Genomic DNA, 24458 nt, shown 5'->3' with positions numbered 1-24458 from the left:
AACCATAGTGAAGTACGTCATAATATGGGAGTTTTAGCTACCCGTATCTCTAGGATATTTCTTCATATGATGCATCTAATCTGATTTGAATTCAAAATATTGACAACGAGTTCAAAGCATCATTGAAAAATAACCTTAAGGCCATGCCATTAGAGCCTGAAACAGGCATATATAGGAATATTTATGATTCTTAGCAGGGTGATTGGAAATTATAGATTAAATATAAAGAATTCCATAAATCTGTTATAGATTTCCTAGTAAACTCTAGGATGAGATACTGTGTAATTACCAATAATATATCGGCAATTTATTTGGAAATATGTACAACGGATCCTTGGAACAAGTAAATATATTTATAAAAAGTGACAATCGTATGTGTACCCCTGAAGCGCTATTACCAATTTTTACTGATTTTTTATCGAACAACACGGACAAAAATAATGCGGCTAGCAAGCAAATCTTCGAATATCGCTCTCAGTCACCATTAGATCTTTTATTATCCGCATCTGCGATTTCATTAGACAATGATATTGATCAAAATTTTGTACACCTTGCGCTTACTGTTATAACATCGATCTTAAAGCCTTCTACCATGCAAAGCCAGAATGAAATCAAAGAATTCTGGAAATCAATATCAGAGGATCAAAGACAAACAATAAGAAATGCACTGATCCACGGTTTAATGTACAGCAATGCAGGAACTAGGTCAATATCTGCAAAAGCTTTGGGTTATTTATTTACATTTGCAATTCCCTGCAATGAGCGCAATACTGTCTTCCCATTATTACGAGAACTCTTCACAAATACAGATTCCTACGGAGAATATGCAAAATTTGGTGCGATTTCAGTAATGAACACAATTTTTGAGTTAAAATCGTTTATTGTTAAAGCATATCCAAATTATTTAACAGACGTTGACATAACCATGCAATGCTGCTCAGAAATTTTACAATTAAGTCCAAAAACAGACAATGAAAATTTAAATTTTGCTTTTCAATGCATTTACAACTGCGCAGTGAACTACCAAGAGCGTAAAACAGATATATTTGAAGATAACGAGCGAGCACTCGCATTATACAACTTAATTTTCTCATTTTTCAACATTGATGATACAGATTTACACAAAACTCTTTATGATTTACTTTTACTCCTTCTCAAAGACAAATATGAGGAGTCTTCAACAATATTCCCCGAGATATTCAAAGTTATTTCGGTAGATTTCCAACATAATAATGAATCAATTGTAAAACAGTGCATAGACTTCTGGGATGCACTCTGTAGTTACGAGTCAAGTATTATCAGTACAATAGAAGACCCGCCAAACTATATTAGGCAAGTTTACGAAACAATTGTCGAAGAATTGCTGAATTGGCTTTCCCAAGACTACGAAGATGAAGAATCAAGAGACGACAGTAGTCTTTTCCATAAAGCTATCGAAGCGCAGAAGTTAATCGAGTCGTTCGGAAAATTCCTGCCTGATGAAATTTTGCCAATTTTGGTAAATTTCTTTTCTACGAACATTGTGTCGTCAGAATGGCGTCCAATACAAGCCAGTCTACTCGCTATAAGGGCTGCCTTGAATATCGCTAAAAAAGACGCCGAAGAACTCTTGAATTTCTACGATGGAATCATAACTCTCTGCGGCCATGAAAATTCGGCGGTTAGGGAAACTTCCCTTTTGGTTCTATCGGAATTAATTGTCACTTTTCCGAAAAAATTAGAACCGAATTTTGACGGGTGCATGGAATTAGCAATTAATCATATATCAACAAGTCCTCGTGATGCTGCTTATGCGTGTATCTTGATTTCGAAAATTTTGAAAAATTCAACTTTTACATTTGAGCAGTATGAGCAATTAGAGCATGAACTATTCAATCTGATTGACATGGAATTTACCTGTGGAGCAGTTCCTCTGAATAGAGCTATTGTTAAGGTGTTTTCTTCGTTAATTGACTGTATTTCGATTAATTTGCTCGATACAGATAACGTAGAAGCAATTAATAGGAGAGCAAACATGTTAATAAGCATATTGCATGGTATTGCTGATCGAATTTTGAAAGTTTCTGAAATTTCTGATTCAAATATTCACAATATCATCCTATATTTGCTTTCTCAGATCAATTTCAAGATATGCCAAGCATATATCTTCTCATATGACACTACTCGCTGTCACTGCTACACTGAACAGATGCAAATTTCTTGTCAAACGGTAATAGAACCTGTATTCAGTCTTTTCGATATCCAAAACCCATCTACCGATATTCTACATATAATTGCAGACATAGTTCGTGCAGGAAAACTCGTAGAAGTTTACGAACAATTATTACCTATCTTTTCTCAATTGATTCAAACGGAAGAAGCATCAATATCAAACTTTGTGTGCAAATTAATGTCACACATGTTCATTTCGGAGTTTGTTCAAGTAACTTTACCAAATATTGAAAATTTCCTCCAAATTTTAGTTGCCAAAAGCTCTGATGAGTATTGTACTGTGCAGTCATTCATTTCTATTGCGTCATTGGCCGGCTCACTGATCAGGATTTGCGAAGAAGGTTCTCATTTTGATTATTTACTGACTTTTCTTGAATTTGCAAGAAATGTTTATGTAAACAGACTCACCATGATGACCACAAGCGAATACCCCGACTATATCGAGTCTGTTGTTAGTTTAGACATCATATTTGTTAGATCTGCTAACACAAACTTCGATTCTAGCATTTACAATCCAAGACGACTTAAATTCATATTTGATGTGATCAAACTTGCCGAAGAACTTCCTGAAATTCCAACAAACATCTACAGTTTAGTTTTTCTTTTCATAAAAACTTGTGCGATGTCGAAGAAATTGAAACAGATGGTTAATGTGTATCTGCAACAGTACTACACTAAAATGTACGTGGATAGCAAGGCCCAGGCAGTTCTAATAGCAAGGAATGAGAAAGATCTCGCCAAATTAATGAAATCTTTCTATTCTAAACTTTCAAATGTTTAGAAAAAAAAATTTTATTATATATATTTTGTTTGTTTTAGATACATAAACTATAAAAATTTATGAATTTATATTTCATTAAGGGTGCACTTACGCCCCTATTACACGGCTTTCAATTCGGATGTTTAAGGTTAATTTTCAATGGCGCTTCACGCCGGATGTCAGAAATTTGAATTAAAGTCAGATGGGCGTAAGTGCAGCCTTAAGGATTCACTTCTAAACACTTGTCATCATATTTATATGATTCTTATCAACTTGTTCTTTTAAATATATTGGAGAAATAGCCATTCATAATGCAGTAATTTTATATTACAGGCAAACTTCTTATTTCGTAAGGTGTAAATACAAATCAAAAAGATAAATTTGGAGAAACTGCTCTTCATAATGCAGCAATTTATATTACAGCTTATATACATGCTGAATTAATTCAGAAAGTCTAGTCTCAGTTTTTAGGTGTTCAATACAATAAATTGAATTACCCATATGATTCATTCAATTAAAAATTGTACTAATCTATGCGTTATGTTAGATTTTGCGAAATATTTTTGATATCTACTGAATACACAATAAAATATTATTTGGATACCGCTTAGAGTCCAAATATTATTACCACTCAAAAAAAAATGAATTCGTGAGATTTTACTAAATGTATGCATTATGTTGCATAAGAAAAAGAATTATTTTTTGCACTATGTGGTATCATCTAATCAGTGTCTTTTCAGGAATAATTCAATGTCATGAGCAGTTCTTCCTCTTCTATCTCTTTCATTAACATTTATTCCATGTGAAATGAGGAATTTGGCTATTCCCTCATATCCACTAAGTGTTGCAACATGAAGAGCTGTTTGTCCAAAATTATTTTTTTCGTTGATATTTATACCGTGTGAAATAAGAATTTCGACAATCGCTCCTTCCTCATTCATTGTAGCACAATGAAGAGCGGTTTGTCCATAATTATCTTGTTCATTGATGTTAATACCATGTGAAAGAAGAACTTCAACTGCTGCTTTGCTATGATTATATGCAGCAACATAAAGAGCTGTTTGTCCCTTGTCATCTTGTTCATTGATATTAATACCATGTGAAAGAAGAACTTCGATTGTTTCTTTATTTCTTTGACATGCTGCACTGTGAAGAGCTGTTTGTCCATTGTTATCTTTTTCATTGATATTTATTCCGTGTGAAATAAGAATTTCGATTGTTTCTTTTCCACCAAACGTTGTTGCAAAATGAAGGGCAGTTAGTCCGTTTTCATCTTTTTCATTGATATTTGCACCATGTGAAAGAAGGAGTTCGACTAATTCTTTATAATTTTCTAATGCTGCACAGTGAAGAGCAGTTTGTCCAAGTTTATCTTTTTCGTTGACATTTGCACCGTGCGAAATAAGGATTTCGGCTATTTCTTTATAATTCTTTCTTGCTGCAATATGAAGAGCAGTTAGTCCATATTTATCTTTAACATTGATATTTACACCATGTGAAAGAAGGACTTCGATTGCTTCTTTACTTTTATTGCTTGCAGCAATGTGAAGAGCGATTTGTCCTTTTTCATCTCTTTGATCGATGTTTGCACCGTGTGAAAGGAAATATTCACAAAGAGATGGATTAAATTTGACTGATTTATGAAAACATTTGTTGATGTCATTAGTTTTATCGAAATAAACTAAAAATGGTTCAATGTTATTGTATTTTGTACAATAATCTAAGTTGATATCGATATTGTGTTCATTCATCAAGTATGTAACAAAATCAAGGTTGTGTGAAATAATTGCATATTCCATGCATTCATCATTTGGTTTTTGAGATTTCAAGCATTCACTCATGATCTCTTTGTTTCCACGTAAAAATGAAAACTGTAGGCATATTTTAGTTATTTCTGAGTTAAATTTTGTTCTTAATAACTTGAAACAATCAACTGCGCCGTGGTAACAACATAATTCAAGTAATGAATTTCCTCTATCACAATATGGATATAAACTGCTTTCAAGTCTTTGATCTTTATCAAATTCATCGATTCCGGTGAGTGTGATGAATCTTCCTAAGTCATTATTCATAATTGCTCTGTAAATTGTATCTTCTGTATGAATGTTGAGATCTTCTGATTCAATGTCTCCGAAAAATTCGGATTTGTCTAATTTAACTCCATATTCTTTATCAAACAGGAAGCTTGAAACAAGTTCAACATCGTGGACCTCTTCCACATGGTAATCATCAGATATGAATTTGGCAAGGGATAAATACGACTTTGCATAGCGATTGTTATACGGAATTATATTTAATATGTCCTGCATAATCTTTTCTGGTAGGTATTTCATTGAGTCAATCAATTTTGTTTTGATCATTTTGTAAATCTCTTTTAATTCTTCTTCTTTGTCTGTTTTCAGCTGGTACAATGCATTATATGAATCAATGTAGAATTTGCAGAGACCTTGCAATTCACTGAATTTTTTGGATCAATGCCTATTTCGGACATTAATAATTTTGAAAAAGATCACATTAGCATATTATAATAATTATCTTATAAATTCATTAAAAGATATAAATAACGTGTGAAATATGTGAAAAACAATGATCTCAAAGATTTCGGAAATAATTTATTTCATTAATGATGTTTAATTAAATTCATAGATATGAAATGACACAATAGCAATAGAAAATCCGAAATGGAAAATTCGATTTAATTTTATGATCTGAATCCAGATGATTACTCTAAAATTATTTACAGGGTCTTATTTATATCGGTGCGAAGCGCCAATAAATAATCGATGAAAAGTGACAGAAAAAAATGATTTCTTCATTAGTAAATAAGCAAAATCAGCTTTTCCAATCCGAAATTGTTCGATCAGGATCAGTATCTATTCCTTTTTACAATAGTGTAATCAAAGCAACATTCGATTCAAGTAAAAATGGACAATTATTTGGAAAAGTTCAAACAACAATGAATTATCCAAAGAGTAAATATATCATTGAAGCATACAGTTATGACGAACCTATGCGTGTTATTGTCAAGTCATTACAACTAATTCCAAATTTAACTACCACAGCTTTGCTTTCATTCAATCCATCGGCCGCGTCAATGGCAAAGGCAGTATATGTACATAATTTAAACTATATGCTTATTAAGCAAAAATTCAGTTTAGATTATCAGAAAAATGATGAAGGTGAAAATCCAGTATCCTTCACATCAGCCACGAAAATAACAAATAGCCTGTACTCATTGAACATAGATTTATTCAATAATTTCAATTTATTCCAAGTTAATTTCTTATCCCGCAAATTCCTTAATATTGGCGGATCATTTACATATGATTTCACAAGAAAACTTCTTTGCGATGGTAGTTACATTTTTTCATACGATTCCCCAAAGTTTTTACTATCAACATCAGGAAGACTTGTTGTAGGCGAAGTTGATTTAACTATGATTGCTCAATTAACCAAGCGTACCAAGGCTGGCTTCTCCCTGAAGGCAGAACACATCGGTATCGATCCAGACAGCAAATGGAAAGATGCTGACTATACTTGTTCGGCTGCAGCCAAAATTATGATTGACGATGACGCATATTTCAGAGCCATTGTGTCTTCTAACCTCACTTCCGTTCTAGAATTAACAGTAAATTGTCCTGACTTCTTGAAGTTGAAATTTTCTGCTAACTCGGCTATCAAAGAGTCCAAATTGCAGAATAACTTCGGAATTGATATCGGTTTCGATTTGGCTCACTTCACTCATTAATTTTGATTTTTTGTTTTGATTAAAGTGTTTTTCATATTAGTTTTGTTATAAAGCGCATGTATTTCTTTCGATTTAATTAATTAGATACAAAAATATGCGATTTTAATTGTGCACATTGATAGGCATATATGTATACATGAGTTCTGACAACTTGTCGCTTAATAATTTTTTGCATCGGCAACAGATCGATCTAAGCTGAGAGAGAATATCATTAACTAAGTAAAATTTAGGATATTACAGCTTATACATGCATATATCTGCTCTAGGAATTGAAAAAATTCAAGAATGCAAAAGGCTTGTCAAAAATTATCTCATTGATCAAATAATCTATTAGAAATATGAATAATGATTTCCTGAGTCTTAAGGGTGCACACGAGAGGATCATGTAAACTTCAGAATTTAGAACCTTATTTTAAGGCATTATCTTGGCTACCTATTTAGGCTCGAAAAGCAAAAAATATCAAAAAATACAACTTGACTCCATTATGACCCTTTCATGGAGGTAGTTTTTATCCGCTAGTATTTTCCCTTTGAATCTCTTTACAATTCGAAATCAAATTCAAACCTCAGTAGAAGAAAGGAAGAATCGACTTACTACGGTTGTAATACGAATAAATACATATATTTCATTATTTTTATTTACATAATAATTGTTTGAAGCTCATAATCCATCAAATTTTTAAATAAAAACATTAAAATGTTGAAAATGTTCATATATTTTAATAGGGTTTTGGCACTTTATTGAGGAATTACTACATACATAGTCGAACTGAACTTGATATTTTGAAATTTAAATTATTTATCAAAATTAAAATTTAACTTGAAATTTATAATTATTTAGTCATATTTTGCATAATTCTAAGTAGATTTTGTAAAAAATCAAGAAAGAAAAAATTTAACGTGCTTTATTTTTTCTTTTTTAATAATACATATTATTATATAATTAACATATTCATAATGTTTCACCCTTTCAAAAATATAATCCTCCTCCTCGCAAATAAACGTACATACGGGTGGCCTCTTTTTTCAAAAAATTAAAATTTGAAATTTTGGGCTCAAATATTAGAGATTTTTTCAACCTTCAACGATATATGTTGTCTATATCAGACCTCCTTTCTTTTTGATACTTAACATTGTTCCTAAATCTTAGCCGTTAAGGCTGTTCTGAAAATATTTTTTTTCGAAAAAATTCGAAAAAATTCTTAAAATTCAAAAATCCCTTAATTCCTGAGGATTTTGGAAAAAAGTTTTTACATGAACATGTGTATATTATATGAAGTATATTGATAAGGTAAAAATCAAATTTTATTGCATATTCATCGAGAAAATAAACTAACGAATCCCTCAAAATTGAGAGGGTAATCCTCCTCTCAAACAAACGTACATACGGGTGCACCCTTAATATCCAATTCAAAGGTTGTAAATTGAGAGTTTTTAAAACTGAATTGAGAAGGTATGTTTGATTAAGAGGATTCAAATTTAATAAAATGATGATAATACTAATGTCAATTAAAATTGGTCAGGAAAAATTTGAAATTAAAGATGATGAATTTGACTGGACGTATGAGAATTGAGAAGGAGTTTTCAATTTTGAATCCACCTCTCCTTTTTTTATTATATGGGCGACGATTGGAATAGTGTCGGTATAAAACGCCGTCGCTTGTTCTCACCTCATGACGATCGTCGTCTAGCACGTATTATTAGGGAAAATGTCTTCACGGGATGGAAGAACGTCGCGAAGCAGATGCCCGGGTTTACGGCAAAACAGTTAAGAGACCGATGGAACAACTATTTGTCTCCGAAAAACTCTCTTCAACCATGGTCACCGGAAGAAGATAGGATTATAACAGAAAAAGTTAAAGAATTTGGAACGAAATGATCAAGAATTGCAACATTTTTGCATGGTAGGTCAGATAACTCAATTAAAAATAGATGGAATACCATTCTGAAAGATCAGGATGAGGCAAACAAAGCCCCCAACACATTGGAATTAATTTCATCTGGGCGAAATACCTCCAACGAGCTAGAAGACAATTCAGAAGAAATACAAACAAAAATTCCAGAGGTAAAGCCAGCCAACTTGATCGCTTTAGATGACAGATTCATCAAACGATTCTTCGACACAGCATGACTTTCCGAAAATAATTTCAATTTAATCATCTCTATTAATGATGTTCATTGATGGTTAATATATATTACATCATTTTATATATATTTCTCTTTTTATCTTGTTAAAATATCTGTTTATTTGTTATACTTTTATGAATTGCTATGTTTCCTCTGCATTTAGAGCTTATGCTCTAATTGACGTTCCATTATTTGCTAAATTCCATTTGTGATTTTTTAAAATTATGTATAATATCTATTAGTTTAATTAATAAAATATTATCATTGTATAGTTTTAGTTGATATTGTGTAATAAACAGAAATTCATCAAAAGTGACAGCTCTCAATTTTTTGACATTTGTAAATTCTAAATTGAATGAGAAAAATGAAATAATACTAAGCATAATACAATATTCTAGATTTAATTATAATTAGGAAAAAGTTAGTTTTGAGAGTACTTTTCATAGGCATATAGAATGAAATCTTCTGAAAAATAATATCACATAAACTCATATTATTTTCTAATATATAACTATTTTATATAAAAATCAAATTCAATGATCTTAAAAGCGAAGGATAAACCTCAAAATTTACGAATATAATGAGTGGGAATATAATGCTTATCTATCATAAAACCATATGAAATATCAATTTTTGCTTTACGCCTAATTTTTGACGACAATTAGCAAAAAATGTTAAATGTTAACACTCAGTCCATTTGAATATGAAAAATAAAATTGACTTTGATTAAGGGTATAGTAAACTCAAAATTCTAGAGTTTTGAGAGTGCCAATAAACTCTATAGGCCTATATATATCTATATTTTAAAGGAGAGGTTACGCCATAATATTTGATATTATAAATTATTAATTCAAAATAAAAGTAGAAAATGAAACTAATTTTATTCTAACCTATATAAATATATCAATAATCTAAAATGATTATAGTCTGAACTATATTTTACCAGATTATCAAATATAAGAGAAATGAAATAAGGCATAAAAATATCATAGCATAATTATTGGATAAATGCATTAATAAATTATTTATATCATAATGAGAAAAAATCATAATAAGAAAATGAGCATAATAATAATTTAATTAAAAACAAAAACAATAAATAAAATGTAATTTTCGTTAATCAAAGTCATCAATGTCTTCGTCTTCTGATTCCCATTCGGACTTGAAAACTTGATAATCTCCTCCTGGTACACTCTGAATGAATTTTTTGTATTTGTTCTGTTTTTTAGAACCTTTTGTAACAGTTTTTTGTTTCAATATCATTTTGGAGTAACAATTCTCTTCAAATGATTTGACACAATCTTCTGGAAGTGGGGGAAGATGTAATGCTTTTTGTATATCTCCGAGAAAATGCTCTGGATCATTCCATTCTAAGATTGCAACGTTAACTCTAATGTTAATGTTCTTCCAGGCTCTTGATTTGTCCAAATAGCATGCAATTTTGGAGTTAAACGCTTCATTCATGCAGGTAGATCCAATGGAAGAAACTTTGGAAACTATGGGTGTCCATTTGTGAACCCAGTCATAGAGCATGAATTGAAGTTGGATCGAATTGACACCTTTTTGCCATTCAAAGCATTTGTAATTGTGCGGTTCGCAAAAAGAATGATTGCCTACGTAATGGTAGACACAATTCTCCCACATTTTCGTACGTTTGTCAATATTTTCTTCGGCAAAACATGACCAAAGCCACATACTTAGGCTTGCATTAGTTAGTATACAAGTCTCGTGTATGGTGGCACTACGTTCCACCGTACACAATACTTGTGAATTTGACACTTTACAAAACCGTTAACGTATATTTTACAACACAAACACAAACACCAACTTAACCTTAAATATTTATAAAGCCGCCAACCACTTCACCTTACTACTGTAAAAATAAACGTTCTCACTTACAAAAGTATTGCAACTCTTCCCATTGCTGTGCTTCACACAATAGTTCATATTCTTCAGTATCGCTGCTGTCGCTCCAATCGTCAGAGTCAAAGTCACTGTCAAAATAAATGTTAGTAAGTTTTGACAAAGCTAATGAAACACGTTTACCGTTTGTATCGTATGCTTGTATAAACTTTCCATTCTTCATTCCTTCATAAACGCTCAAACTAACTTTACCCTTTCTCCCTCGTATCTGATAGAATGTATTTTCACGAGGAACGAAGAACAAATTCTTGAACTCATGACCGTTGTAGTTTGTTATCTCAATAGTTTTCGTCATTTACATAAAAATAAAATAAAAATAAAATAAAAAATAAACTTAAAATTAATGATATCACCACCCTCACACGTATGAAAACATAGCGCAAAAATAAATTTAGGTGAAGTGGTGAAATCTCACCTGTTTTTTCACCTGTTTTTTCACCCACTTGAATTCATTGCTTTATAACTCTCTTCCTTGGTTTCTTTTTAGTTGCTTTCTTCACGTCTGTCTCCAACTTGACTGTCTTTCTTCTTCGTCCGTAATGATACCAGTTACTTCCACCAGTCAATGGGTCAAATGGTCTTTCGTAAGGGTTTCCATACATTCCATAAGGACCATACGGAAGAACTACTGGTGGAGGAAGAGTTCCATCGACTCTATTTAAATGCATTGTTTCACCTTTCATCTGGTCATTAAAGTCTTTTGCGTGTTTTGCAAACTCATCGTCCTTTCCTAAAGCATTTTCTGACTCAGTCGCAACCAAATTGGATGCTTTATTTATGAGTCCTATTTTATTTAATCTTAACTTCTTTGCAACCCAGCCTCCAATCTTTCCTTTATTTGCATCTAATGTCTTTGAAACCCTTCCTCCACTCATTTTATTTACTGCGTCATAAGCTCCAAGTGCTTTTGCTCCAAATGCTAATGCTTTTGTTCCCATTGCGCCTAAAGCTGCCCAAGCTACCATTTACACCATATTAAAATCATCTCTCTTCAATATTATCTCATAAAAGTTCTCGTTACTGGAGAAAGTCAATGAAACATAAACATTCTCACGGACTTCGTCCTCGCCGCGTTGCGGCTTCATAAACTTCTTTCTTATCTCATCTATACGCTTCAAAATGTCTGAACAATTGCTAACATCTTCTACAACAGTTATTTCATCATGAATGACCTTCAAGAACAAGCTCATTTAATATGCTATTAAAATCATCTCAATAATGAGTCCATCCTTTCCATCTTTAGGTAGCACAACATCTTTCATTGAAGAAGGTTCGACAAGTCTTATATTAAACTTACTGACAAAGTTTGTTATACTATAATGCTTCGGTGGCGAATACATGTAGTTTGAAAGACATAATATAGATTCTTCAGCAAATTCACTTATACTGGATTTTATAACAATGTTCTCACGAGACCAAATACCACCAATTGACAATCTTGTAAGCAATCCTGCTGAACCTTCAACTGTAAACGTCGATGGTAACATTCCACGAAGGTCATCTATTGACATCGTTGAGTCACTGAATTTAAATATTTTCTTAAAGCAATCGTCATTATCTAACCATGCAATAGCTTTGAAGTTTTCATTCGAATATACATCTGCTTCATTAAATGTAAAACCTGACTTCTTTGCAGAGATGACTTTAAAATCTATTGCATTTGTTTCAAAATTATATACTATGGTAACTTCTGAAGGTAATGGATGTCCTTCCGCAGTCAGTTGTTCTCTCACTACCGTTTGAAGCTTTGTGTTAAAAACTTTCATGTCATCTCCTGTGTCTAGGTTCACATACACAGCAACAGGAAAACTATCTTGCTTCTTTGTTTCATCATTATACCTCAAAACATTAAAGTTCTTCAATAATATTGTTCTTCCTGCTGGAATACTTCGAACCTGTCTGATTTCAATAGCTTTCTCACCTCCTACATACTCTACCCAGTGCCTTGGATATTCATAAGTATACTGACTTTCTTGAATTTTGGTTGGTTTCATCATAACGTGTTCATAGTATATCTTTATACTCTTGTCAGTTAGACTCGGTGCTATGTTCTGAATATTTCTGACTTGCATTTTTAATGGAGATAAAATGAAGCATTTAATACATGACGTAGATGAAGACATGAATGAAACTACAGACAAACTTAACTCTTCTCTCATTCTTCCTTTCAGTAAGGACTATGAGTTCTGTTCAAATGGTGTGTATTTCTATTGTGGAAAGATGGGTTCAGGTAAGACATTTAATTTAATTCGTCATATACTCATAACAGAGCGTTTAGGAAACGACTCTTACTATGACCAAATCATTATATCAGCAACTTCAGACTCTATGGACTCAACAGCGAAAACATTTATGTCAAAAGTTCAAGCCTCTGTCGTTAAAGTTCCAGACAGTGAACTCATTGAATTTCTTCAACGTTACATTCGACGTAAGAGAAAATATTATGCCATCGTTGAATTTATACAGTCAGGAATGCAAAAGACTTCTGAGGAGATGGAAAGAATTATTGACAAACACCACTTACGTCAGTACTCAGGAGTTTACGATATGAAACGACTGACAAACTACATTCTATCAAAACTTTCAAAATACCCCTTCAAAAAGTATCCTTCAAACACTCTGCTCGTTTGCGACGACTTCGCTGGTAAAGGTTTAGTGTCAAAACCAGACTCATCATTAGCTAATATCATTACTAAAGTCAGACATTACCACTTAACTGTAGCAATACTTATGCAAACATGGAGGTTTTTAGCTTTAAACATAAAACGTCTCATAACTGACTTCGTTATCTTTCAAGGTTTCTCACGTTATGATATTGAACTCATTTGGAAACAGTCAGGTATAACATTACCTTTTGAAGAAATTTGGGAAGCATATAAGTCTCTCATCTCTCCTCGTTCATACCTTGAGATTCATATCATGACTAATACCATTAAAGTCAAAAATATTCCATGGGAACGACCAACATTGTTTTAAAGTTTAACCTTCAATTGACTGATGGTAAACAAATTCCATGCATCTCTGTCGCCATTTCTGTTAATATTTTTGCTGTCATTCATATCATCCACTTCCCCATCCGTTAGCTTTTGAGGATATGCGTTAGAATAGCTGTTCTTAAATGAAGGCTTTTCACCTTTTAGCGCATAAACTCTATAACTTTCTGCATACTTTATGTTTGAACCTCCTGAGCCATCATTGACATAAATTTTTATAGGCTTCCACCCTTTGTTCATATTCCTGCTTCTTCCCTTTGCTCTTTTGTTCAGTAGTTCTACATCTTTATACACAGCACCTGTCTCAGTGAATTCAACAATATTTTCATTCGTTAGCTTTACATTCAAACCCTTGTCGAGTATATTGTTCATTTCATACATATAAAAGGTTTTTATTCTATATGAAATGAGAAGCAAATCCATCTTAGCTGGTGCCGTTAATGTTCCAATTGAACCAACATCAAATGTTGACTCACGAACGACAAACAATATTGTCATAAAGAACTATAGTTCAGAGTGTTTGAAAGAAAAAGAACCAGAACTGAAATCCGTGAATTTAAACTCAGCTTCAAACGCTAACGCTACATCAGATGTTAAGTTAGAGTATCCACCACTGGACCAAATTCTTTCAAGAGAAGCCAACGACAACCCTTACATAAATGTTCAAACAAATCCTTCAGATAACGTAGACCATTACCACTTCACCTTACTACTGTAAAATAAACGTTCTCACTTACAAAAGTATTGCAACTTCTCCATTGCTGTGCTTCACACAATAGTTCATATTCTTCAGTATCGCTGCTGTCTGTCGCTCCAATCGTCAGAGTCAAGTCACTGTCAAAATAAATGTTAGTAAGTTTTGACAAAGCTAATGAAACACGTTTACCGTTTGTATCGTATGCTTGTTAAACTTCCATTTTCTTCTTCATAAACGCTCAACATAACTTTACCCTTTCTCTCGTATCTGATAGAATGTATTTTCACGAGGAACGAAGAACAATTCTTGAACTCATGACGGTTGTAGTTTGTTATCTCAATAGTTTTCGTCATTTACATAAAAAAAATAAAATAAAATAAAAAATAAAATTAATATCACCACCCTCACACGTATGAAAACATAGCGCAAAAATAAATTTAGGTGAAGGTGAGAATCTCACCTTTTTCACCTGTTTTTTCACCCACTTGAATTCATTGCTTATAACTCTCTTCCTTGGTTTCTTTTTAGTTGCTTTCTTCACGTCTGTCTCCAACTTGACTGTCTTTCTTCTGCCGTAATGATACCAGTTACTTCCACCATTCAATGGTAAATGGTCTTTCGTAAGGGTTTCCATACATTCCATAAGACGCATACGGAAGAACTACTGTGGAGGAAGAGTTCCATCGACTCTTAATGCATTTGTTCACCTTTCATCTGGTCATTAAAGTCTTTTGCGTGTTTTGCAAACTCATCCGTTTCTGAGCTCAGTTCGCACCAAAATTGGATGCTTTATTTATGAGCCTATTTTATTTAATCTTAACTTCTTTGCAACCCAGTCCAATCTTCTTTATTTGCATCTAATGTCTTTAAGCTCCAACTCATTTATTTACTGCGTCATAAGCCATAGTGCTTTTGCTCAAATGCTAATGCTTTTGTTCCATTGCGCCTAAAGCTGCCCAAGCTACCATTTACACCATATTAAAATCATCTCTCTTCAATATTATCTCATAAAAGTTCTCGTTACTGGAGAAAGTCAATAAACATAAACTTCTCACGGACTTCGTCCTCCCGCTTTGCGGCTTCATAAACTTTTCTATATCATCTATACGCTTCAAAATGTCTGAACAATGCTAACATCTTCTACAACAGTTATTTCATCATGAATGACCTTCAAGACCAAGCTCATTTAATATGCTATTAAAATCATCTCAATAATGAGTCCATCCTTTCCATCTTTAGGTAGCACAACATTCTTCATTGAAGAAGGTTCGACAAGTCTTATTAAACTTACTGAAAAGTTTGTTATACTATAATGCTTCGGGGCGATTACATGTAGTTTAAAAGACATAATATAGATTCTTCAGCAAATTCACTTATACTGGATTTATAACAATGTTCTCACGAGACCAAATACCACCATTGACAATCTTGTAACAATCCTGCTGAACCTTCAACTGTAAACGTCGATGGTAACATTCCACGAAGGTCATCTATTGACATCGTTTGAGTCACTGAATTTAAAATTTTCTTAAAGCAATCGTCATTATCTAACATGCAATAGCTTTGAAGTTTTCATTCGAATATACATCTGCTTCATTAAATGTAAAACCTGACTTCTTTGCAGAGATGACTTTAAAATCTATTGCATTTGTTTCAAAATTATATCTATGTAACTTCTGAAGGTAATGGATGTCCTTCCGCAGTCAGTTGTTCTCTCACTACCGTTGAAGCTTTGTGTTAAAAACTTTCATGTCATCTCCTGTTCAGGTTCACATACACAGCAACAGGAAAACTATCTTGCTTCTTTGTTTCATCATTATACCTCAAAACATAAAGTTCTTCAATAATATTGTTCTTCCTGCTGGAATACTTCGAACCTGTCTGATTTCAATAGCTTTCTCACCTCCTACATACTCTACCCAGTGCCTTGGATATTCATAAGTATACTGACTTTCTTGAATTTTGGTGTTTCATCATAACGTGTTCATAGTATATCTTTATACTCTTGTCAGTTAGACTCGGTGCTATGTTCTGAATATTTCTGACTTGCATTTTTAATGGAGATAAAATGAAGCATTTAATACATGACGTAGATGAAGACATGAATGAAACTACAGACAAACTTAACTCTCTCTCTATTCTTCCTTTCAGAAAGGATATTGAGTTCTGTTCAAATGGTGTGTATTTCTATGTGGAAAGATGGGTTCAGGTAAGACATTTAATTTAATTCGTCATATACTCATAACAGAGCGTTTAGGAAACGACTCTATTATACCAAATCATTATATCAGCAACTTCAGACTCTATGGACTCAACAGCGAAAACATTTATGCAAAAGTTCAAGCCTCTGTCGTTAAAGTTCCAGAAGAGTGAACTCATTGAATTTCTTCAACGTTACATTCGACGTAAGAGAAATATTAATCCGTCGGTTGTTCTCTCTCTTGTGGTGTCAGCTTTTGGTAACTCCTGCCCGTCTCACGGTGCCTCAAGTTGTTGGCATCTTTGGCCGATCTGTTCACCTAGTCTGCTTGTAATTCCATGTCCTTCGTTTGCCTTTGGGCTTCTGGTCGCCCATCTCTAGCGGTAGCATCCCAATAATCGCCTGAGAAAGATTTGTCATAGTTTGTATTTGAGTCTTCGCTATTGTGTTCCTATGACTCTTTCTTTCCTTGATTTCGCTGGTTCAATGTCTCCTTCAAATATAAGTGCTTTGGTCGCAATTATGGAATATAGCTCGTTTCCCGATAATATATGTTTTTTGTAGCCAATGCGGGTTTCTTCCATCGTTACCCGACAATAGATATCTTTTTGTGAATGGGGAATATGGCTCTTTTACCCAACGTTTGCAGTCTTTCTTTCTTTGCCGTCATTTTATCTTATCGTACGTTGGTTTATGTTTGTCATGGAGCATGTTTCTCATATACTAACCATTTCATTTTGGCTACTACGGTCCACTTTGAGTTCTTAAAATACTTCATTCCCTGTCTCGGTTTCATTGTCTGCAAAGTAAGCTTTTTAATGACATTTGGCATCATAACTTTGTGTCTGCTCGCGCTTCTCGTTACTTGCACAGCGTCTATGTAGCAATAGGTTTCTCAGAGAAGAGACGAACCTGGATAACACCAGAGAGAGAGTAGTTTAAGAGCGTATGAACAGTTCGCAGCAAGCCTAAAATGTTACATTCGTTTCTATTGACACACCAAAAGAAAGGTGAGAAGATGTGTTAAAGAAAAGATGAAGAAGAATAGGAAGAGGAATGTTAAGTCAGGCAATAGACTATTGACTTTAACATCGAGCTTTAGATGAACAAACTGAAGAGACTACTTACAACGAAAGCATTTCGGTAAAGGTTTTCATGCAGACTCTTAGAGAAGAATTAAATATAAAACTCGCCACTAAGAGATGGATGGTATGTTATAAACTTGGTGGAAAGTATGAATGCCTTCTACTTAAAATCCTCATATATTGCAACACTACTACATCAGCTCTTGAAGGAGACTTATATCATGAGATAGAGCAAATGCTGCAGGTAATTGTTGAAATTGCACCTATGAACTTCTTTCTTGAGCAAACATGAAAGAATCTTACTGAAATTAAAGATGTATGACTTTAAACAGAAATATGGAAGGGCTTAACGAGGTCAGATGTAAAGAAGCGCCAAAAAATAGATACGCATAATAGAGATGAAAGCCACTGAGTCAAATGACAGAAAGCCATTTTGGAAAGCTTTAAGCAAACAGGAAACCCAGCACTTATAGAAAGCTTTTGGAAAGATAAATGGTGAAAAGAAGTTTTTAAGAAGAAGAAGCGTCAGTTCTTGGAAGTATGCTTTTGCAGCATTTACGCTATATAATCTTTTGAGAACGTATCCAAATCTTTCAATGAACTGAACAAAAGAACTGCAAACACTTTATGACAGAAGACAATTGTTTTCGTTTATGCTTGCTAATTCAGGCTGGAGTAAAATGAAGAACATTGAACCACATGGAGAAGTCATTCGTGTTAGAGACTTTCCTCAGAGTAAAAGTACATTAGAAATTTCTGCACGCATCAAGTACAGGTTATAATGCTTTACGCAAATTGGTTAACTTCATGACTCAAGAATTAATGAAATAAGAGATACATACCAAAAGATTGTCGAAACTGTTGGCGAACTATGACTAATCTTGTTGGAAGACCACTACATGCTAAATGAAAGACTTCCTAATGACAACATACTTCGATTCAGAAACTATAAAGAAATCTTGCAGAAGTTGTGGGGAATGTAACATTGAAGAAACAATAGAAGATTTATACAAAGAGAGAAGAACTAAATATGTAGTTTCGTTATGATAGAACAACACCGTTATGGAATGTTATGAAACATTGTGGGTGCACTAAATTTCGAAGCCCTATTTCTATGGAGACTTTTCACATATACGTACTGACTTCTATAAAAGCAGAACCATTGCACCATTTAAAAGGATTTGACATATGCTCCAAAGTATTGTGTACAACTGAAGAAGAAAGCAGAGTCTAAAAAGTAAGTAAATAAGTAAATGCAAATTCATTAACCTGAGCCGCTTTTCTTTGCTGACTTTGAGTGATAGTACGAGATGGCTTTCATCAAAGCTTTTAATCATTGTTAGGACAAGTGAAGATGGTTTCCCATGTAGTGAAACAGCATTTGGGTCAAACTGTGCAACAAATTTTGAACAGACTTCGCTGACAAGAGTTTAATATATTTCCACTAACCTCAAGCTATGAATAAACTTCATCTTAAAGACACATGGAACAGAAAGTGAAAGGAACCCCATACCTGGTAAAGGTTCACGCGAAACAATGCCAAATAACTGGCCCTTTTATATAAAAGGAAGGCAATTAAAAATTATCAAAAGACTCTTACAGTGTTTATAAATAAGAAGCTTATAACCCTATTTCCTGCTATGTTTAAACTTACACAAACAGGGACGCGAAAGATAGTATTTTTCATATAACTACTACAGCAGTACTTTTGTTAGAAATGACAACAGAAGCTGGTGTCTTTGCAGATGTAGTTTGGGTAGAAGAATGTGATTACATTCCTATGAACAACTAGATTCACAAAAGGTTGCAGAATAGATGAAAAACATTCGATTTTAGAAAAATATGAGGCTCAATTTCTATTGCAAAGCAAGATGTAAGAATTTTAAGAGAAGAGTTTTGCTTAAGTTCGCCGCAATGACTATTGAAAGAGCATTTGATTTAAACGTTTATGACTACGTTTAGGTATTTGTTCATTTTTGCTTACAAATTGTTTGAGAAAGAGGTGTACTTCCGCGAATGGAAATTTATATGAACCTCGCTCAATAAACCAAGAGAATTTATTTCAATGCCGTAATCAGGTGAAGATGTATGTTGTCAGATAACATCTAGAACCAAAAGAGCGTCAAGAGAAATCTTCATCTGCTGTATTTCGACAGACTGTTTCATTTAATATCCATTGCAGCTATAGCCAAGACTTTAATTTTACTTGTAGATAGGTCATTCTCTTTGAAAGTTAGAAGAAGTAGTATAGGATAGAATCTTAAAGCCAGCAGAGTATCTCATGAACCATTTATTCCGTGACGACCAAGAGGATAACACCATTAGGTGAAACAGTTTATGTCCTGCTCTTTGCTTTCCTCATTTAAGTATAACAGAAGATTTGAGATACATAGTTACACTTTCTTTAATAGTTTTTGTGACTCCCTGAACAAATCCAGAACTTAACGTTCCCGCAAGAACGTTCAAACACTTGGCTGTTCTATGTAATGTTGACCCAAATGATAACTTACCAAGACCTCAATAAAATATTCAAGGTGTCAAATGTTGATAGTGTTGGCAAGGATACTATTACTGATGGAAACGAGATACTTAGACATAAGAAAGATGAAGTAAAGAAGTTGTTTGAGTTCAGGTTAAAGTATAAGAAAGAAGGAAATCCTTTGCAGAAAAAATAAAACTTCATTCTTGAACAGTATTTATGGCAAAACTATTCATCTCCTGATTGTGGAAAAAACCATAGTAGATGACAAGGCAGCTATAAGAGTTATGTCCATCAAAGAACTACAACACATAATGTGAAGTTCGAAGGTTTGGATGGTTCAGATAAAACTATTTTCTAAGGCTAACTCGAAAAGCACTTTGCGAACACTTTAACTTGTCCACTTGGTGTTAATATATCTTCACATGGTCGAAAGCCATAAGTGTGAAGTAGTGTTGTACTGCTGAGACCAGGACATGGACATTATAATATTAGATTACAGGCACTTGTGATGGCACATATTTAGTCAATGAAGAATTTCCTCGAAAGCTTGAAGAGTTTAGGAATCGTGCTAGGAAACCTTCTAAAAGTAAACTTGGTCATTTCCATATGACTTCGGCAGAATTAAGACCCACTGGAAAACAAAGTTTTTAGCATACAAGTCAATATTTTGTGAAAAGAAACCTTAGCTAATAGATTACTCAGAATGCATTAAATGAAGTTGGCATATTTCCATGCATGATTGAAAGGCTGAATGACAAGGAACGTTTTGTCTTTAACCAGCTAATGAAATGTTTCCTGAACTACAATGTTCAGTTCACATGAAGTAAGATATCAGTTCACTAACCTGGTTCTGGAACATATGACAAAGACTCTGAGTCTTCAGGTTAATGAAACTTTACAAAGCACTTCATGAATGGTCAAAGAGATTGGATTTGACTTATCGTAAGTCTTCTAGCCTGCTTTTGCTGTTAAAAGTTTTAACTTCCATAACGACTAAAAAAGCTTTATTCGTGTAAGTTGAAGTCTGGGTCATGTGGCTTTGCTTGGCGCATACCATGAGTCAGAATGAGGTGTTCATTTTTTTTCGAATGATCATTTGAAAGAAATAAACGTAAGTCGCTAGATTTATCAAATATCTTAGCGATGTGTACGAGTTTAGAGTTGTGCTTCAATGTAAGAGTCGTAAGTGGTGCTGTGAGTACCACTTAGGCTGAGTAAACTGGCATTTGGAGTGCGAGAACATGTCTATGTCAAAACTACGATTTGAAGCCATTAATTTTTAGTATTTAGGGTTTAGGAATGTGGGGATAGTTCTTGTATGTCGACAATGAAACTCTCATTTCTCAACCGCTTCGCTCTACTTGTAAAGTTTGAATATAATATAGGCTTGCTTTCTATCGCCAATGCAGGTGTTAGCAACATCTTTGAAATATCATTTTTCTCGAAGCATGTGCATCATAATTAGAAAACATTCTTGAAATCAATCATTGGGTCTCAAGAGATTTGAAATATCTATACGTCATGGATTTTCGTTTCTTTTCTGCTACTTCATTGAATGGTGAGAATAATAGAAACTTGACAAGTCCATTGAGTTGCCATCTTCATTTTCATTAAATTCATAATGAAAGTTCTATTAAGCTTGTGGCTTGACTACCTTCTTCCTTTCAGTTGTGCAGAAACTCACGTAAAGGCTGTAAAAGTTTGTATTCAATGTTATGACGCTACTTTTCTCGAAACTACTCATTAAAGTGAAATCATACCCATTCTCATGTTTTATCGTCTCTTAAAGTATTTTATATTGTGATGATGTTTTGGGCACTGCTTAATAAGACTGTTCGTGTCCAATTTTATCTAATCATCGACTTTGAAATATAGAAGTAAAACAGCCTTTTTGAAAGGCAGTGTTTTTTATAGTACAATAGATGTTAATGCCAATGTACTTCCTCTTTTCATTTATGTTCACAATCCAGTCTGTTCTGGAACTTATAACGTTACACTCTGTTGCCCCTTTATTTTGAAACGTCAGGGTTTTCAAACTTACTGACAGACGCAAACAGATAAAGGTATTTGTCTATAGACATTCTAATTCGGCGGATATAAAAATAAACGCGATGTTACCTTCTTCTCTTTGCTTTCAGCTTCTTTAGGCTTTTGCACTTCAGCTTCTTCCTCCTAGCTTCTTCGCCAGCAACACGTGGGTTCTTTGTCTCTCGAAGTCAGCTAATGCAGCGCATAAGTTTTGTTTTCTTCACACAGTTTTCAAGCTTTTCCTCTTCTCCTCTTTGGCTTTTGTTCTTGTTTTTGTTCTTCAGTTCGGATAATAAATTTGCGTCGCGAATTCTTCTTCTTGCAATGCTTCAACACTCTGATGACCCTCTGGTCCTTGTCCTGTAGGCTTGATCTGAAGTCCATTTGACTGCAGATAAAACAATTTAAAACTTTAACCGATGTAAACATGAGGGCTTGTCCAAAATCAGAGCGAGAAGTCATCATTATATTATAATGACGCAAGAGGAAAATACAACAATCATAGTTCTATTGATAAGTCATATCCAAGGAGTAAAAGATGGTAAAATATAGCTAAGAAAGAAGAAAGGATTCCTAGCCGAATGCAGAGCACGACAGAACCAATTAAGGTGCATGTGCACAGCGGCGAAGCCCCGAAGCCTATAAAACCTCTCAGTTCAAACTGAAAAGTCAATTAGAACAGAAGAAAAGAGCCAGACTGTTACTTTCAATAACGAACCAAAGAAGCTTATGTGCCAAGCTTTTTGGCCATTTCATTAGAAAATAAAACGAGAGTCAAAGAAGCTTACTCTGTTTCACCCACTCAGAAATGTAAAAGAGTTGAGTAAAAGAGAATGTAGTCACGTTCATTGAAAATGTCAAGAATCAAACTTCCACACGAATGGCAAGAAGAAGAGTGGAATATGAAGTATAATAGATATTTTTCCGAAGTAATACATGCAGAAACGAACAGTTAAACGAATTTACTCCCAGCAGAAGGCATATTCATCAGAATTCCGCTCGATATTTCGATATCAATAGACAAGTGCGCAGTTGCAAATAGTGTGACAAATATAGAAAATATTCTGACGACAAAGATTCGCATCACAACCTGGACTGCTAAAAGATGAACACATGGGTCATTCAATCTCTCACCTCCTGGTGAAAATATGTTGAGTCCTTTACAATACATTCTTACGTATAATAAATGGAAGGTCAATTTTAATTGCAGATAAAGAAATGGTTTCAGGTTCCAATAAAACACAAACCCACCAGCGATTTTTGGATTGGTTTCGATGACGGCTTCTATGCAGTTGCTGGATATCAAAATCACTTGCAAACTGTCGTATCGTATATTCTCAGAGACAACGCACAAGAGAGATAGCATATATAACTTCAAACCTCAACCAACTACCGAACACAATAAAGAAAAGTAGATGTTTTTCTCATAGACTCTGACATGAAAGATGTATGGAGTCATTCGGGAACATGCAGAGAACACGGACAAATTGTTTAGTGGTCCAATTACAGCAGGAAAATCATTTGATTTTACACTTACGTTTAAGAAATTCTGTTAGAAATGTTTTTACATTAGACAGCTATAAGATTTATTCCTGCATTTGCTGTAACATTCAGCTTAAAGTAAAAGTATCAGTAGCGGACGCACTTACAGATGCCACATCTTATACTGTAAATGATATCCATTGCTTTACATCCAACTCTTAAAGTTGCATTTGCTTCAGAATTCAAATCCACCGACACAAATCTTTGTTCCGCATGGATGAACCATTCACTATCTGTAACGAAGGCATACGAAAGAAGCTAGTGGAACAGTTACCTATGACAACAATGTAAACCCAAGCAACTAATTTCGAACAAAGATGGATTTTAATGAATGTTTCAATTATCAAAGTCCTTCTTTTAAGACCCTAGACATTTATACAGAACTTGTACGAACATCATAACTCAAAACGAAGGCTTTTATGTTTTCTGTTAAAGTTATGACGGATTGGATTCCTATGGCTACGCGTTTCACTTCCTATTTCCAAAAGCAATACAGCAACATAGCTTAGAACAGCTAATGGTACAACCCAATTTCGATGCCAGCCTAATAAATTAACAGCCTTATTAATTGTCTTCTCAAAAGTGTTATTTTTGGGAGCTATTTAGAAAGAAAGACACTATGTATTTAATTTTGAGAACCCTAAGTTTAAATTTTCTTAGTT

At 33.8% G+C, this 24458-nt stretch overlaps 10 protein-coding genes across 10 annotated transcripts, besides 8 other annotated features; 4 read left to right on the top strand and 6 right to left on the bottom strand.

The window, feature by feature from the left end:
* Nucleotides 1–204: 204 nt before the first annotated feature.
* Nucleotides 205–3045, top strand: TVAGG3_0079260 (armadillo (ARM) repeat-containing protein family; the record flags this gene model as incomplete). Its single annotated transcript, XM_001328889.1, has 1 exon — nt 320–2992. One exon carries the CDS (start codon nt 320–322, stop codon nt 2990–2992), a length of 2673 nt encoding a protein of 890 aa, XP_001328924.1.
* Nucleotides 3046–3068: 23 nt separating this feature from the next.
* Nucleotides 3069–3195: a mobile genetic element.
* A 501-nt stretch (nt 3196–3696) lies between these two features.
* TVAGG3_0079240 (Ankyrin repeat family) lies at nt 3697–3912 on the bottom strand (the record flags this gene model as incomplete). The annotated part of the gene is made up of 1 exon (XM_001328888.1): nt 3697–3912. The coding sequence occupies one exon, from the start codon at nt 3910–3912 to the stop codon at nt 3697–3699; it is 216 nt and encodes a 71-aa protein (XP_001328923.1).
* Nucleotides 3913–4542: 630 nt separating this feature from the next.
* TVAGG3_0079230 (protein of unknown function (DUF3447)) lies at nt 4543–5331 on the bottom strand (the record flags this gene model as incomplete). Its single annotated transcript, XM_001328887.2, has 1 exon — nt 4543–5331. A coding segment is annotated over one exon (789 nt), but the record flags the coding sequence as incomplete, so codon positions are not given.
* A 443-nt stretch (nt 5332–5774) lies between these two features.
* TVAGG3_0079220 (porin domain-containing protein) lies at nt 5775–6907 on the top strand (the record flags this gene model as incomplete). Its single annotated transcript, XM_001328886.1, has 1 exon — nt 5775–6719. One exon carries the CDS (start codon nt 5775–5777, stop codon nt 6717–6719), a length of 945 nt encoding a protein of 314 aa, XP_001328921.1.
* Nucleotides 6908–7083: 176 nt separating this feature from the next.
* Nucleotides 7084–8117: a mobile genetic element.
* Nucleotides 8118–8337: 220 nt separating this feature from the next.
* On the top strand, nt 8338–8961 carry TVAGG3_0079200 (RNA polymerase II transcription regulator recruiting protein; the record flags this gene model as incomplete). Its single annotated transcript, XM_001328885.1, has 1 exon — nt 8338–8598. One exon carries the CDS (start codon nt 8338–8340, stop codon nt 8596–8598), a length of 261 nt encoding a protein of 86 aa, XP_001328920.1.
* Nucleotides 8962–9135: 174 nt separating this feature from the next.
* Nucleotides 9136–9172: a mobile genetic element.
* Nucleotides 9136–9172: a terminal%2Cinverted (terminal inverted repeat of Banshee-A3 transposon ID:TVAGG3_0079190).
* Nucleotides 9173–9576: 404 nt separating this feature from the next.
* Nucleotides 9577–9598: a mobile genetic element.
* Nucleotides 9577–9598: a terminal%2Cinverted (terminal inverted repeat of Kolobok-1_TV transposon ID:TVAGG3_0013400).
* Nucleotides 9599–9962: 364 nt separating this feature from the next.
* TVAGG3_0079170 (uncharacterized protein) lies at nt 9963–10379 on the bottom strand (the record flags this gene model as incomplete). The annotated part of the gene is made up of 1 exon (XM_001328884.1): nt 9963–10379. One exon carries the CDS (start codon nt 10377–10379, stop codon nt 9963–9965), a length of 417 nt encoding a protein of 138 aa, XP_001328919.1.
* Nucleotides 10380–10556: 177 nt separating this feature from the next.
* Nucleotides 10557–24458: part of a mobile genetic element that runs on past the window's edge.
* On the bottom strand, nt 10738–11064 carry TVAGG3_0079160 (uncharacterized protein; the record flags this gene model as incomplete). The annotated part of the gene is made up of 1 exon (XM_001328883.1): nt 10738–11064. The coding sequence occupies one exon, from the start codon at nt 11062–11064 to the stop codon at nt 10738–10740; it is 327 nt and encodes a 108-aa protein (XP_001328918.1).
* Nucleotides 11065–11221: a terminal%2Cinverted (terminal inverted repeat of Maverick-1A transposon ID:TVAGG3_0079060).
* On the bottom strand, nt 11219–11734 carry TVAGG3_0079150 (protein of unknown function, DUF4107 family; the record flags this gene model as incomplete). Its single annotated transcript, XM_001328882.2, has 1 exon — nt 11219–11734. The coding sequence occupies one exon, from the start codon at nt 11732–11734 to the stop codon at nt 11219–11221; it is 516 nt and encodes a 171-aa protein (XP_001328917.1).
* TVAGG3_0079140 (uncharacterized protein) lies at nt 12082–12841 on the bottom strand (the record flags this gene model as incomplete). The annotated part of the gene is made up of 1 exon (XM_001328881.2): nt 12082–12841. A coding segment is annotated over one exon (760 nt), but the record flags the coding sequence as incomplete, so codon positions are not given.
* TVAGG3_0079130 (protein of unknown function, DUF4106 family) lies at nt 12891–13745 on the top strand (the record flags this gene model as incomplete). Its single annotated transcript, XM_051221974.1, has 1 exon — nt 12891–13745. The coding sequence occupies one exon, from the start codon at nt 12891–12893 to the stop codon at nt 13743–13745; it is 855 nt and encodes a 284-aa protein (XP_051106960.1).

Source organism: Trichomonas vaginalis, chromosome IV (genome assembly GCF_026262505.1).
Source record: "Trichomonas vaginalis G3 chromosome IV, whole genome shotgun sequence".
Classification (NCBI taxonomy): Eukaryota; Parabasalia; order Trichomonadida; family Trichomonadidae; genus Trichomonas; species Trichomonas vaginalis.
The sequence above is the reverse complement of the archived record's forward strand: the minus strand, read 5'-3'. Positions and strand labels throughout refer to the sequence as shown.